Source organism: Bos indicus x Bos taurus, chromosome 19 (genome assembly GCF_003369695.1).
Source record: "Bos indicus x Bos taurus breed Angus x Brahman F1 hybrid chromosome 19, Bos_hybrid_MaternalHap_v2.0, whole genome shotgun sequence".
NCBI lineage: Eukaryota > Metazoa > Chordata > Mammalia > Artiodactyla > Bovidae > Bos > Bos indicus x Bos taurus.
Genome location: NC_040094.1, coordinates 376,492 through 392,431, shown reverse-complemented (window position 1 = coordinate 392,431; position 15,940 = coordinate 376,492). Strand labels below are relative to the sequence as shown.

At 39.2% G+C, this 15,940-nt stretch overlaps 1 protein-coding gene and 1 pseudogene across 1 annotated transcript; one reads left to right on the top strand and one right to left on the bottom strand.

Annotated features, from left to right (window-relative positions):
• Positions 1-4,125: 4,125 nt before the first annotated feature.
• On the top strand, positions 4,126-5,148 carry LOC113877369 (annotated as a pseudogene).
• A 4,790-nt stretch (positions 5,149-9,938) lies between these two features.
• On the bottom strand, positions 9,939-12,077 carry LOC113877423. Its single transcript, XM_027517513.1, is given in 5 exon segments — positions 9,939-10,747; positions 10,750-10,951; positions 10,953-11,872; positions 11,875-11,959; positions 11,961-12,077. Coding segments are annotated over 5 exon segments (2,133 nt in total).
• Positions 12,078-15,940: the final 3,863 nt, after the last annotated feature.

Genomic DNA, 15,940 nt, shown 5'->3' with positions numbered 1-15,940 from the left:
GCAATGTCTCCAATAATTTTTTCCCAAACTTTAAACTTTTTATTTAATGCTCAGGTATAGCTGATACAATAATTTAATACAAATTACTTAGTATTCTATATCAGAAAAGGAGTTAAAAATGAAAGAGTTGTGGAGGATAAATTTACTTACCACTTTGATAAGTATCAAATAAACAATATTTCTAACCACAGGAAATAATGGGTGCAGTAAAAATTAAATGGAAAGCTATCAAAAGTTATTCTCATAGCCATTGGGCATGAGTCTTTGACATATCTCAAGCTCTATAAGCATTTGCTTCTGGAAACAGAGATAATCTTCAATTAAATTTCTATTAAAAGTTCATAAATTTTAAGTGGAAAAAAAAAAGGCTTTAGCTCTAAAGAAATGACTGAATTTATCAAAAATCTTTGATGCCATTTATATTTGTAAGATGCACAGTTAAGTTTTTAAATAATTTTTAACTGAGATGTTGAGAATTATGTTTTCCATTTAGGGCATAAGTGTAGAGATTTAAAGATTAGATAAGAATCTTTATGCCATTGAAATGGAAGCTTTGTATATTCTAAATGAATATTTTCCAAATGGACTTGTCATTCTGGTGAGTGAAAGAATTAGCCACTCAGTCATGCCTGACTCTTTGTGCCCCATTGATTGTGTCGTCCATGGGATTTCCAGGCAAGAATACTGGAGTGGGTCACCATTTCATACTCCAGGAGATCTTCCCCACCCAGGAACTGAACCCGGATCTACCTATATTCCAAGCAGATTCTGTATGAATAGCCAGAGAAACCCAAGGGCTCTGGAAAAAGTACTCCTTTTATTTACATAAATTCTGATTCTCTAATTATTGTACTTTCCTCCCAAAGACCGAGAGTATAGATTTAAGCCCTGCAAATTATTTCTTTGACAAATTAAAAGAAAATGCTGGATTTAATCCATCTCCATAATTTGGGTGTAATAAATACATTCCAGAAAAATTCAGAGATTTGCTACCTTGTAGCTTTCAATGGCATTTACACTTCTTAGCCTGTTATGGAGACTTTCTGTTTATTTGACTGTTTGCCAATAAAATAAAAACATTTTATTTAAATTGTTTTCTTTTGTACTATAAAAAAATTTATCCTTGAAAATATACTTTTGGGTTTATTTGATTTCTCTTGAAAGACTTTTGTCTCTGCATGTTCACTCTATCTGAAAGTACTCTTTACCCTTGTGCTTGTAGAAAACACTTAGTTTTCCTTCAAGTTCTTGTTAAATGTTATTATTCTTTGATCCATATACTAATTCTCCATTCAAATCTTTATTATCAAACTAATCACTTCTAACATTAATTTTCTCTGCATTTATCTCCTTTACCATAAAGACACCAAACAGATATTTTGAGGCAAGCACTGTTATCATTTACTTTATTCCCCTGGCAAAGTGGCTCACATACATGTAGGGTTGACTGCTGTTTGTATACAAAGATTACCTTAGTATAATGACTAACTCATATGCCATCTTGGAAGTATCAAAATTAAAGTAGCTAACTTCTGAAAGTACTTCATTCAACATCTAGGAACAGCTTAGATACTGTAAATATAATTTATTCATTGCTATCTGCATTTCAATATATCAAGCCCACAGATTTATTTTGTTATGTTCTGGTTAAGGATAGCTATAAAATTCAGATTATTTGCCAATACTGTATTTGGCAAGTTTTACATAAACATAATAAATTCTGATATCACTTTAAAATTGGAAGATCTTAGAGGGCTCAGATGATAAAAATCTGTCTGCAACGTGGGGGATTAGGGTTCAATCTCTGAATCAGGAATATCCCCTGGAGAAGGGAATGGCAACCCACTCCAGTATTTTTGCCTGGAGAATCCCATGGACAGAGGAAGGTGGTGGGTTACCGTCCTTGGGGTTGCAAAGAGTGACACAACTGAGCAATTAGCATACACACACACCACACACACACACACACACACACACACACACACACACAAGATCTTAGAACACACAGCTTGGAATGTACAGTTAAAATTAAACCAGGCTGAGTGTCTGCTGACCATTTATTTTGGGAACCACCACCTAGTCAACTTTAGTTTATTCTTATACTCACTCTGACTGTCTTCCCAGATGGCCTTAGTGATAAATAACCCACCTGCCAGCAGGAAATTTAGCAGACACAGATTCCACCCTTTGATCAGGAAGATCCCCTGGAGGAGGGCATGGCAACACACTCCAGTATTCTTGACTGGAATCTTCCATGACAGAGGAGCCTACTGGGCTGTAATCCATGGGGTCTGACTCACAAAGAGTCAGATATGACTAAAGCGACTGGGCACACAGGCACATACTCACCCTTATTATCTAAATGGCTCCCACAGGCGTTTGAGTTTTTGTTTCTTATCATATGCAGTATACAGTTTATAAAATAGCACATGACAACATTGAGAATCACAATGAAAATAGATTGAATCTGTAGTGAAAAGTCTGAAACGAGAATTCCTCACTTTATTCTTTCATTATCATCTATATTGTCTGAACTGATAATCTTTTCCTGCAAGTATAATCCTTTCACTATAATTAGTATCATGTAAACTCTGCATTAAGAATGATTCTATCTCTATTGATTAGTTTTTTTGTTTTGTTTTGTTTTATAATTTCTGGACATTGTAAGTCTATAAAGAAGATAATTGAACTATTTATTATATAAAATGACCTAAATTGAATTAATTGAACTATATGCTGTTAGGAAGGTTAGAGTCAAATTCTGTTCCACTAGCAGCACAAAGTTATGGAATTTTGTTATATGCTATAAACTCCTTAAGTGCTATCTTGGATAAATGAAAAATGAATAAATAAATGGATAAGCAAACAAAACAATGATCTAAGTTTTTGCCACTTCTTTTTTCCCCTATCCAAGTCTCTCTTGCTTTATTCACATAAACTCTTCTAAATGAAAAACTCTTCCTCTAATTCATAAAGGACTTTGCTATTTCTAAATCTGGAGTCTTTGTCTTTGGTCTATTCACATAGGAATACCACATCCTCCTGTATTGGGGGGACATAGTAGTAAAGTGGGATGTCCCCGGTGGCTGAGACTGTAAAGACTCCGGCTGCAATGTGGAAGACTCAGGTTCAATTCCTGGGTTCAGAAAATCCCCTGGAGAGGAAAATGACTACTCATGTTAGTATGCTTGCCTGGAGAATTCCATGAACAGAGGAGGCTGGAAGACTGTAATTCATGGGTTAGCAAAGAGTCAGAAATGAGCAATCAGTAAAATAGGCCTCAGTAATTTTCCTTCAAATTCCTATAATGTGGGACTCCCTAATATTCAGTGGTAAAGAATCCACTTGCCAATGCAGGAGTCACAGTTTCAATTCCTGGGACAGAAAAATCCCCTTAAGAAGGTAATGGCAACCCACTCCAGTATTCTTGCCTGGGAAATCCTATGGCCAGAGAAGCCTGGCAGGCTATAGCCTATAGGGTCACAAAATTGTTGAGCATGACTTAGCAACTAAACAACAACAACGATACAGTAAATAGGAAATACAATTCTCAAACTTTGAATTTCTAAATATGCACATACTGGGAAGCTTCCAAGGTGGTCCAGTAGTTAAGACTCTGTGCTTCCACTGCAGGGGGCACAGGTCAGGTCCCTGATCCCTGGCCAGGTAACTAAGATCTAAGATCCTGCATGTGGCATGACTAATAAACAAATAAATATGCACATACTTTTAAAGACTGCAAAAGTCTTTCCAAATATGTTCACCATTTTGTCCCGAACCATCCGTGGGACCAATGATGAATCCACAATTTTATAGCAATCTGTAAGTAACAGTTGGTGGTTGAAGCCAGTCTAAAATAAACTTTGCGTCATAATTCCCTCATTCCAAAACAAAATGGAGACAGAGGAGCCATTCTGTTTGGGAGTCATCTGTGTACCCAGCTACTAGGGGTTACGACCTTATTAAAAGTCTTACCTCCTACAGTCTTAGACTATGTCTGATAATAGCAATGTGTGAAGGAAACTGAGGGTAGAAGAAAAAAAGAGAAAATGAATACAAGAAAGAGAGACGAAATGTAAGATGGGCTTCTCATTCACATCTTATTTTAATTTATCTAAGTGAACAATGCTGGCACCTAAGAAAATGGACAGAAGAAATTCCACCTTGGTGACTGAATTTGTTCTCTTGGGATTAACAGATCATCCAGATCTTCAGTCCATCCTCTTTGTGCTGTTCCTGGGGATCTATCTGATCACTGTGTGAGGGAACCTTGGGATGTTGCTATTGATCAGGATAGATTTGCACCTCCACACCCCTATGTACTTCTTTTTTGCCATTTGTCCTGCTTGGGTTTGTGATATTCCACTAACGTGACTCCCAAGATGTTGGTGAACTTATCAGAGAGAAAACAAACAAACAAACAAACATTTCCTATACTGCTTACTTAATTCAGTGCTATTTTTTCATTGCCATGGTGATTACTGAATATTACATGCTAGCTGTGATGGCTTATGACAGGTACATGGCCATCTGTAATCCTTTGATTCATAGCAGCAAGATGTCCAAAGGGGTCTGCATTCACCTGACTGCTGGTCCATAGATCTACAGGTTCCTTAGTGGCCTGATGGAAACCACGTGGACATACCACTTTATCTTCTGTGGCTCCAGTGTCATTAATCACTTCTATTGAGCTGACCCACCCTTCATTCGACTCTCCTGCTCTGACACTTACATTAAGGAGACATCTATGGTGTCTATCTATCTATCCATCTATCGTGGTGGGAGGATTTAACCTCTCCAACTTTCTTCTCATAATCCTCATCTCCAACATCTTCATTCTCACTGCCATCCTGAGGATGTACTCTGCTGAAGGCAGATGCAAAAAATTTTCCACTTGTGACTGTGTTTTATGGGACCCTGTTTTGTAAGTCTGTTAGACCTCCCAAAGACCAGTCAGTGGAGCAGTCAAAAATCATTGCTGTTTTCCACACTTTTGTAAGCCCTATGTTGAACCCCATCATTTATAGTTTGAAGAACAAGGATGTGAAACAAGCTTTTCAGAATGTTCAGGAGAAATGTACTTTTGAATTCAAATTGCAGTGTCTTTTTCTTTACATATTAAATAAAAGTTGTATTTACGGGAATTGAATCCAAGTTTAAGTGCATTCTTGAGAAGTCAATTTTAAATCCATGATTAAAAACTATAAGCTATGACAGAATAGTTAAAGACTCAGTTTATCCACCCAACATGGGAGCACCGCAGTATGTAAGACAAATCCTAACAAGTATGAAAGGAGAAATTAACAATAACACAATAATAGTGGGAGACTTTAATACCCCACTCACACTTATGGATAGATCAACTAAACAGAAAATTAACAAGGAAAAAAAAATGTATCTATAAAGTTCACTAAAGCAAAGCACAGTAAAATGAGGTATGGCAATAAAAGGCATTAAATTTATCAAATAAAAAAAAAATAAATAAAGTGCTGAAAAATTAAAAAAAAAAACAAAAACAAAAAACAGACTGTGATCCAATGATCATACAAGAAAAAGAAAGAAAAGGCATCCAAATTGGAAAGGAAGAAGCAAAACTGTTACTATTTGCAAATGACATGATACTATATATGGAAAATATATTTTTTCTAAAGCTTCCACCTCCAAATTATTAGAACTAATAAATGTGTTCAGGAAAGTTTCAGGCTACAAGACTGATACACAGAGATCTGTTGCGTTCCTATACACCAATAATGAACTACCAGAAAGAGAAAGCAAAAATACATGTATAGAGATAGATAGATAGATATCAAAATCACAGCAAAAAGAATAATACCTAGGAATAAACTTAACCAAGGAGGTGAAAGACTTACTCTCTGAAAAATATAAAACAGTGATGAAGGAAACTGAAAAAAAAAAAAAGACTCAGTTTATAATTTCACATGTGACACATGAGTGCATCGTGTATAAAGTGAGTAAGTTGCTCATTCATGTCTGACTCTTTGTGACCCTATGGACTCTAGCCCACCAGGTTCCTCCATCAATGGGATTTTTCAGGCAAGAATACTGGAGGGGGTTGCCATTTCCTTCTTCAGGGGATCTTCCTGACCCACAGACTGAAACTGGGTCTCCCACATTGCAGGCAGACTCTTTACAGTCTGAGCCACCAGGGAATCGTGTCAAAGGTTGGGAATTATATTTGTAGGTATTTCACTTTTACATTTATATCTGTATATATACATTAATTTTATATTAAAAAGTTACACATTCTCAGTAAAACGTTTAATATCCCAAAGAATATAAAGTAAAAGATTTCCTTCTCTTTGCCTCACTCTGATCTTCCATTCTCAATTCTCAAATTTACCATTGTTAACAATTCTTTATATTTCCAGAATACTTGTCTATATCTACAAATCAATGTATGGCATGGCCATGTACAAAACTGTTAATAACACATGTTAACTATGGTGAGCTAAGTTTTAGTAGTTTATAATTTTGTGGTACTTACCATGCAAGTGCTTTGAACACATGGCTTAGAAGAATGTGATCACAACTGCTGCTAAGACTTGCTGTTAACTCAGGGAGGCAATGTATGATGGCACCCTCATGTCCATGACTGACATCCATTTTTTTTCTCCACTTGTGGCAGTCATTTTCAAAAAGCCATTTTCCTCCTTAGGCCATAATGGGAAGTAAAAACTTCCAGACAATTTATTTGTATATATTAACTCCTGAAGCAAAGAATGGTCCATACAAAGATTTAGGGTTTTCCTCTGGAGGAATTGTATCATCTCTAGAGTTTATCAACATCATTCCAGCTGCCTAGGGTTTTCACACTTTCTCTCCTCTCTAGTAATCTATTTTTTCAGGATGTGGCAGATATTTTCTGTCAATACCATAGTTCAAATTTTACCCACAATTTTCCTTTGTCACAATTAATTCTTATATACCCAATTTGATAATTAATTATGGTGACTTACCTGTAAGTATTTTAATATTAAAGATGCCAGGAGAAATATCAGTAACCTCAGATATGGAGATGACACCTCCCTTATGGCAGAGGGTGAAGAGGAACTAAAAAGCCTCTTGATGAAAGTGAAAGTGGAGAGTGAAAAAGTTGGCTTAAAGCTCAACATTCAGAAAATGAAGATCATGGCATCCAGTCCCACCACTTCATGGGAAATAGATGGGGAAACAGTGGAAACAGCGTCAGACTTTATTTTTGGGGGCTCCAAAATCACTGCAGATGGTGATTGAAGCCATGAAATTAAAAGATGCTTACTCCTTGGAAGGAAAGTTATGACCAACCTAGATAGCATATTCAAAATCGGAGACATTACTTTGCCAACAAAGATCCGTCTAGTCAAGGTTTTTCCTGTGGTCATGTATGGATGTGAGAGTTGGACTGTGAAGAAGGCTGAGCACCGAAGAATTGATGCTTTTGAAATGTTATGTTGGAGAAGACTCTTTTTTTTTTTAAATTTTATTTATTTATTTTTTTCAGGATGGGGAAAGCGGGTATACCTATGGCAGATTCATTTCGATATTTGGAGAAGACTCTTGAGAGTCCCTTGGACTGCAAGGAGATCCAATCAGCCCATTCTGAAGGAGATAAGCCCTGGGATTTCTTTGGAAGGAATGATGCTAAAGCTGAAACTCCAGTACTTTGGCCACCTCATGCGAAGAGTTGACTCATTGGAAAAGACTCTGATGCTGGGAGGGACTGGGGGCAGGAGGAGAAGGGGACAACAGAGGATGAGATGGCTGGATGGCATCACTGACTCGATGGACGTGAGTCTGAGTGAAGTCCGGGAGTTGGTGATGGACAGGGAGGCCTGGCGTGATGCGATTCATGGGGTCACAAAGAGTCAGACACGACTGAGCGACTGAACTGAACCTGTAAGTATTTTAGTATTAAAGATGCAAATATTAATACTAGCTGATTTGAAGTCAAAGTTGATGAATGCTTAGTGGGTATCTACAATGAGCCACGAACTGCTTCACATAACAGTGAAATTGCAAGGAACACTAGTGTTGCACAGTTTTATGAAACTGTAAAGATACAAGTCAAACATTTTTGTTGTTGTTGTTAGGTGCTATAATAAAGAAAATGAAAGAGCTGATGTTATAGAGGAAATAATACATTTATTCTGAGTAAATTGAAGTGAGCCTTTTAATTGCACAAAACAGGAACTTGTTCACTTTATGTGCACTTGTCAAAATATACCTATAAGTCCCAGTTCAATATTATGTCAGACCAGGCAGGGTGTGAACAAAATCACTGTTGGATGTTACTTTCAAAGGAAAAGGATAGCATGACTATTATTACCCTCAACTGACACCTTTTTTTCTCATTTGTATTTCAAAGCATCCTTTTCACCTTAGACCTATTTTTGCTCAGTATTTCTTCCAGAGTAATGTTTTTATAGTTATTAATTGCTATGCTATCCCATACAATTATTTCAATCTTTTCATTACCAGATATTGTTATTGAAATAACTTTAATTTGAAAGTTAGATTTCCTATAAATTATGTTAAAACATACATACAAATAAATAACTATTCTTTTAACTTTTAACATTCAGTTTATAGCTTGTTGAATTCTACTTAAATATCTAGAGATCTATTGTTTTTAAGCATACAAACATATTCAGTTGTGTACAACTGCTGAGGACCAGCCCCGGCTGATCCAGGGTATTCGAAGGGGAGACGGCGTCGGCGACTATTTATATGCTAATTAGAGATATAGAGAACAATAGAATGAGGATAGCTCAGTAGGAAAATTCAGTGGAGAAAAGAAGCTGAGTAGCTTGGTTTACGCGGGAGACCAATAAAACTTCAAGACAAGAAGTTTGCACCACTTACGTAGGCCGCAGGCGCCCTCTCGAATAGCGGAAGGTGCCTCACCCTAGACACCTTCTCGAGTGGGTCTTAGAAGCCCAGGCATAATTAGTAAGCGTGGTGGGTTCCGCGCTCCAGATGGAGACTCAGCTGGAAGTTGAAAGAAAGAATGACATGGGGAGACCAAGCGTTGGTGAGCAAGGCCTGTAGCTTTATTTTTAACAGGGGCTTTTATACCCTAAGTTACACATAGAGGATAATAGGGGATGCAAAGTCAGCAGTCTTTGATTCTTATCAAAAACCAAGGTTTCTTTCCTGCAAATTTATCGTATACAAATGGTTTAGGTGATTTACATCATCTTCTGGCCAGAAGGCCTACTAACATTTTATGACTCTTGACAAGGACTTATCAACAAAGACTTACTTTCTCTAAGAGTAATTATTTTAAGGTTTGGCACCATCTTCCGAAGATAAAATTGCATTCCTATAGGGCGGATGTGTAATGGGTTTACAACAAAGGAAAGAATTTATTACCTTAAGGGTCTAAAGTTACTAACACCAAGGCCACTACTTATTTTTTCTACATACCCACTATTAATTAATACATATTCAAGGATACAATTCAGGGGATGTGAAAACTTGGCAACAAACATTGACTCATCAATGAAATCCTTTACTAGTTTATTCTGACAGTTTTTAACTCTCTGAGAGGCTCTAAGCTATTTGAATATCTTAAGCTTCCCATGCCTCTGGAGGCTAGGAGACTGTAAACAATCGTATGCATAGCTGCAGGAGTCCGGGTAAACTTGTCAGGCGAGTTAGAGAGCCATCTGAGGGGTTTGGATTTAAACACTCCTAATTGCCCAGGAACTTTATTAATTGGAGCTGTAAGTTAACTCTTTGACAGAGAGAGAGAGAGATGGTGGTAGGGGACAGCCCCCAGTAAAGTCAGAGGTGAGAGCACAAAGCAATAAAGTAGGCAGACTCTGGTTTTTTGGGGGAAAATGCTCGAGAATATCCGGGGGGACTCCTGAGGCTCGATCCCACCTTTGCGTATGCCAAGCCTCCTTCCTCATGACCTTTGTCATGAGTGGAATGCCTCACCGGCTCCCCGCATCTCCCCCTTTTTTATTTCTTAAAACAGCCAGATGTAGCTCAGTCGCGAGCCTCTGAATGCTCTGCCGAAGAATCCTGACAATACAAGGAAGAACGATTATTAGAAGTAAAATTAAAACAGCCAACGTAGCATAGCCGAGGAAGGTAGACAGAATATTTTTTCCTGAAATGTAGTTAGAGAAAGTATGGAAGAAATCATTTGCTGTTCCAGCGGCAGTAAAATCTAATCGGGAGTGTTCCAGGGTTGCTATTTGATTGTGAAGTTTCCCTAAGTCTAAGCTAATGTCAGAGCTGTTCCAAATACCTGAAATATGGTTTTTAATCTTTTCCCATTCAAAATCTGTCTCATTTACTTTCAGGGGTGTTACACATATCCACCGGTAGTCAGCATGACAGGACAATGCCATTTTCACCTTTAAAGCCTGCAATTCAGTCCCAATATGTATTACTGCTTCCTCTAGGCCGTCTACCCTCATCTCTAATTTCCTGTCTATAGCTTCCTGTGTTGCCAATGCTAAAGAAACATTTTTGGACATAGAATCAACATATTGAGCAGTATGTACTTGTTGAGTCAATGATATTGCTGCCACAGTAACAGAAGTAATTGCACTTATCAAAGCTGCTATTCCCAAGATAAGTAAGCCCACAAACCGTCGTGTTCGCATTAAATCCTGCAGTTGTTGCAATACAGCCAAACCGTAATTATCATACCAATAAGAATGCACAGACACAGGTATCATGAGATAGGGTGGGCGTTTCAACACAACAAAAGAACAAACATTATATTGGGGGTCAAACAAGATGAAAGCATACATTGTTCACAAGTTACGATATTAGGTCCACCTGAATAATTCATGTGTACATTTAATCTTTTGGAGTCATTAGTAAAGAGAAAAACATAAGGCGAGGGTACACAAGCTAAAACAGAATAAGTAGAATTGCTATTTGGACGGAATAAGGAAATGGGAGCAGTGGCAGCAAGGGCCCTCCAAATTTCCTGGCTGCCAAGAGGTTCTGTTCTTAGTTGTATAGGACAATATAGGCGAAACAAATCGATTATTATGCCATCTAGTAATGCTTAAAGGCCAAGAAACCAAATCTTTCTTCCAATTATAAAATCTGCTGGGAAAGTCATCAAGGGGCAATGGGCTCCTATCTAGGTCTGAGTTACTCCAATCTTGAATCATGTAATTTCCTCCTCCCGGTATTCTATAATCAGCTCTTAAACGATAAGTACAAGATTTCCAAATCGGATACCCTGTACGATCATCTATAGTGTTCCATATGGCATCTGAAGGCTCGGTATTATAACAACTTGGATATCCAGGAGGGGGTCTATGGATTATAAGTTCGTGGGGATCAACGGCCGCGGGCATACGAGCCTGTAAAACCCAAAGCGCTAGACGCCCTCTATGTTCAATACCTGAGGCTGGAGAATGAGTCAGAACTGCCTTTTTAGAGGCTCCGACACATCCTTCTTTAGGGGGAATAATAAAGCTTTCTATATCACTCGGGAAGTTGAAACAAACAGGAAGGTCGTCTGCTAGTCCCCTGAAGGTAAAATTGAAATTAATAGGATATTCGTCTGTGGTATAGGAAGTATATGACCCTCCCAGTAACTGAGGCTGGTTTGTGTGGACCCGTAGGGGGTCACTGTTCCAGGTAACTACTTGAAAGGTTGGAGGGTCTGGGAAGTAAGCCCAATACTTTTCAGGAGTGGGGGAGGAGGCGCTTACCTGGCAAGATAATAAGGCAAGCATAGCAATAAACATCTTCTCAGGGGAGGTTGGAGAGCCCTGCAAAGAGGTTATTCCCCGTGCCTGATGGCAGAGTGTTTTTATTTGTCCCCAAGTAGGTATGGAGGCATTCCGGGTCGCCTGAGTCAGGCGGCCTGACCCACTTTTGTGAGGCAAAGGATCGGGGGAGCGATATCCTGTATGTGAAGTTGAGACATCTGTTTGGTGGGCGGATCTGTTCCCTGCTCATCCGGGATCCCCGATGTCAGTTTGCTCCGATGTCAGTGGTGTTCCTGTGCTGGCGGGGGGGAGCGAAGGCAGAGGAGGCCCTTTTCTCTTTTGGGGTCGCGGCGGCCGGGGAACTCGGTATCCGAGAGGCTGAGACATGGCGAATCAATCTATCTGGAACCCAAATTGGAGAATCTGCGTCCTGTGGAAAAATACAAGCATATCCTCGACCGCTGGTTAACAATGGGTCAGGACCTTTCCATTGTCCGGAAAGGAGGGTCCTTCCATTAACTAATGGTTTTGCATTCAATTGCTCCGGGCACCAATGGCGAAGCATTGCAGTCATTCCAGCTGAATCAGTATTTAAAATATTTATTACAAAAAGAGCATGTTGCAAGAGGTGATGGGGAGAACTATATTTAAACTCCCCTTCTTTTAGTTTTTGAATTTGGGTTTTTAACGTTTGATGTGCTCTTTCCACAATGGCTGTCCTTGTGGATTATAAGGGATGCCTGTATTATGTTTAATTTGAAACTTTAGACAAAATTCCTGAAAAGACTTAGATGTGTAAGCAGGAGCATTATCAGTTTTCAAGGCTTTTGGCAGACCCATATATGAGAAACAAGTAAAGAGATGTTGTATTACGTCTTTAACTGCTTCCCCTGTGCGAGCAGTTGCAACAATAACATGAGAAAAGGTGTCTACTGTTACATGAACAAAAGACAGTTTTGCAAATGAAGAGATGTGAGTTACATCCATCTGCCAGAGTGCATTAGGTTTAAGACCGCGAGGGTTAACTCCCATAGGTAAACTATTTATAGTAGTGGGACAATGAGAACAGGAACGAACAATCTCCCGAGCAGAGTCTCGAGGAATCTGAAATTGATATCTTAGCGCAGTAGCATTTTGATGGTGGAGTGAATGAGAAGCTCGGGCTTCTTCAAAAGCAGAAGCCACTGTGACCTTAGTTAGTGAATCTGCCAGGTCATTTAAGGCACTTAAAGGTCCAGGCAACCCAGAATGAGCCCGAATGTGACCAATAAAATATGCTCGGCTTCATTTCCAAATTTGCTGCTGCAGTTTAGTTAACAAGTGAAATATTGCAGTTTTGTTCTCAGGCAGGATCGCAGTCTCAATGTGTGGAAACAGCCTGACCACATACTGAGAATCAGAATAAAGGTTAAATTCCTCCTCTGCAAACATAACAAAAGCCTCTATAACAGCTGTGAGTTCAGCTCTCTGGCCCGAAGTCTCCTGCGTATGTAAAACTTTACGCTGATCTTTTGTAACTATAGAAGCTCTGCCATTAGCAGACCCGTCAGTAAATACCATTTGAGCATCTGAGATGGGAGAGTATTTACACCTAACAGGGAAAATAACTGGGTGTTTAGACATAAAATTTAGCAAAACATGTGAAGGTAAATGATGCAGAATTTGGCCAAAATAATTTCCGATAGCAATCTGCCAATCCTCATCAAACATTAGAAGAGCATCAAGTTGTTCTTTATTATATGGAATTACAATTTCTGCTGGTTCTTTACCAAACAATTCAATGCTACGTTTTCTCCCTTTCAATATCAGTGTAGCTATCAGTCCTGGATAAGAGGCCACTACTTTTTTAGCCTGGGCGGGGAGATGGACCATTCTAGGGGGCCGTTTTGCCATAAAACTCCCGTAGGTGCTGTTGGAGTAGCCAGGCAGAGGAATTGCCAATTTGTTTGTAAATTAACTCTTTTTACATAGCTATCAGATAAAGCTGCTTCCACTTTTTCTAAGGCCTCCTGAGCCTCAGCAGTTAATTGTCTCTTAGAAGTTGGATCAGGATCCCCGCGTAAAATGTTAAAAAGAGGCTTTTAATTCAGCAGTGGTTAATTTTAAATAAGGTCTGATCCAATTAATGTCGCCTAAAAGTTTTTGATAATCATTTAAAGTAACAAGGTGATCTTTCTCAATTTTAATGGGACATGAGTCACAGTTTCTGAATTGATAACCCGTCCTAAGTAAGTTATGGGCGGATTGACTTGAATTTTCTCTGGGGCAATTTTTAAGCCTCTGTCTGTTAAAGCCTGAGTCAAATCCTGGAGAACAGTTTGTAAATGAGCTCTATCAGGGTGAGCTATTAAAATATCATCCATATAGTGAATCATATACAGTTGTTCATATTTAGCCCTAATATGTTCTATAGCTGCATTAACAAATTTTTGACATAAAGTAGGGCTATTTTTCATTCCCTGGGGCAACACTTTCCATTGAAACCTTAAATAAGGCTGTTTAAAATTTTCTGCTGGTAAACTAAAGGCAAATCGCTTTTTATCCTCAGCATTTAAGGGGATGGTGAAAAAAACAGTCTTGTAAATCAATTACAATAATATTATATCCTTCTGGGATGGCTACTGGGGAAGGAAGCCCAGGTTGTAAGGCTCCCATATCTTCCATAGTGGCATTAATAGCTCTTAAATCTTGTAAAAGTCGCCACTTGCCATTTTTTCTTAATAACAAAAATAGGAGTATTCCAGGGGCTATTGGAGGGCTCAATATGTCCCAGTGCTAGTTGTTCAGAAATTAACGCTTTGGCTGCCAGTAGTTTTCTTTAGTCAGAGGCCATTGTTCTACCCACACCGGGTCCTGAGATTTCCAGGTAATGGGGTCGGCAGCAAAAACAATGGCCTCCATCAAAAATTTGGATACCCTAATCCAGCACGGAACTTTAGAGGAGCAGGGCAAATTGGCTCAGTTATTCCTGTCTGCTGTTTACCTAACCTTTTGAAGGGTCATAGCCCTTTGTAGCATTTGCAAAGTTACTTTATCATCAGGGCTAAAAAGTAACATGCCCAGTTGAGACAGCACATCTCTCCCCCACAGCGAGAAGGGCAGCGAAGGAATCATATACGGTTGGAATGTTCCACGGGTATCCTCAAATTGCCAGTCTAAAATTTTTGCACTTTGGGCTACTGCAGGAGCTCTCCCGATGCCCACTAAGTTATTTGCAGTAGTGTGTGTGGGCCAGGAATTGGGCCAGTCTTTCCCAGAAATACAGGAAACATCTGCTCCTGTGTCTAATAGCCCTTCAATAGACTTGCCACTGACAAGAATAGATTTCATAGGAAGCTTTTTAGTAATTTCTGTTATCCAAAAAACCATGTCACTAAACCCAAATCCTTTGTCCTGTCTTTCATTTTGGGTAGCTGTTTGCCCAATTGCATTATGATAAGGCAAAAGTAAAAGTTGGGCTATTCTCTGTCCCTGATGTATTTGGAAAGTTTTAGTTGGGGGTGAAATCATTATCTGAATTTCTCCTGTATAATCTGAGTCAATTACTCCAGGAATAATTGTAAGACCTTGTATAGCTAAGGAACTTCTGCCTAGTATAATTCCTACCAGGCCTGTCGGTAATGGACCTTTAAGTCCTGTAGGGATTTTTATAGTGGGGCTATCTGGTGTTAATATTGTTGAGGTGGTGGAACTGAGGTCCAGTCCTGTGCTGCCTGGGGTTGCTCTGATGAGCTCTGCGATGGAACAAAGGGGATGAATGGGTTTAGTGAGTCTGCCCCAATCGTTGTCGGGGCCTGGGGCTGGCCCCTCAACCGTTTCCCGACTGCTGGTCAGGGCCTAAAAAGGGCTCCATTTCTGTGGAGTCTTGACCTGCAGTCCCTTGCCCAGTGATATCCTTTCTGGCAGCGAGGGCAAAGAGACCTAGCATTCATGGGCGGGGGGACAGGGTTTTTGCGGAGCAACACACAGCTGGTTGGGCCGGATTAGGTAGATAAGAACCGGGTGTTCTTTGAGGGCAGTAACGAGAAGTGTGTCCCTCCTGGCCACAGGAAAAACAAGTTTTAGGGAATGCATTCTTGCTTTGGTTATTGAGATCACTTTGTGATGGCTTATTCTTGTTAGTAAAAAGGACTGGACTGCCTGCTGATAAGAATTCCCTGTTATTGCTGCAGCTATCTATCGTAACACCTTGTAGCATTGACGGTCCTACATCTGCACACTGTTTCATATAATCAATTAAAGATCCAGTT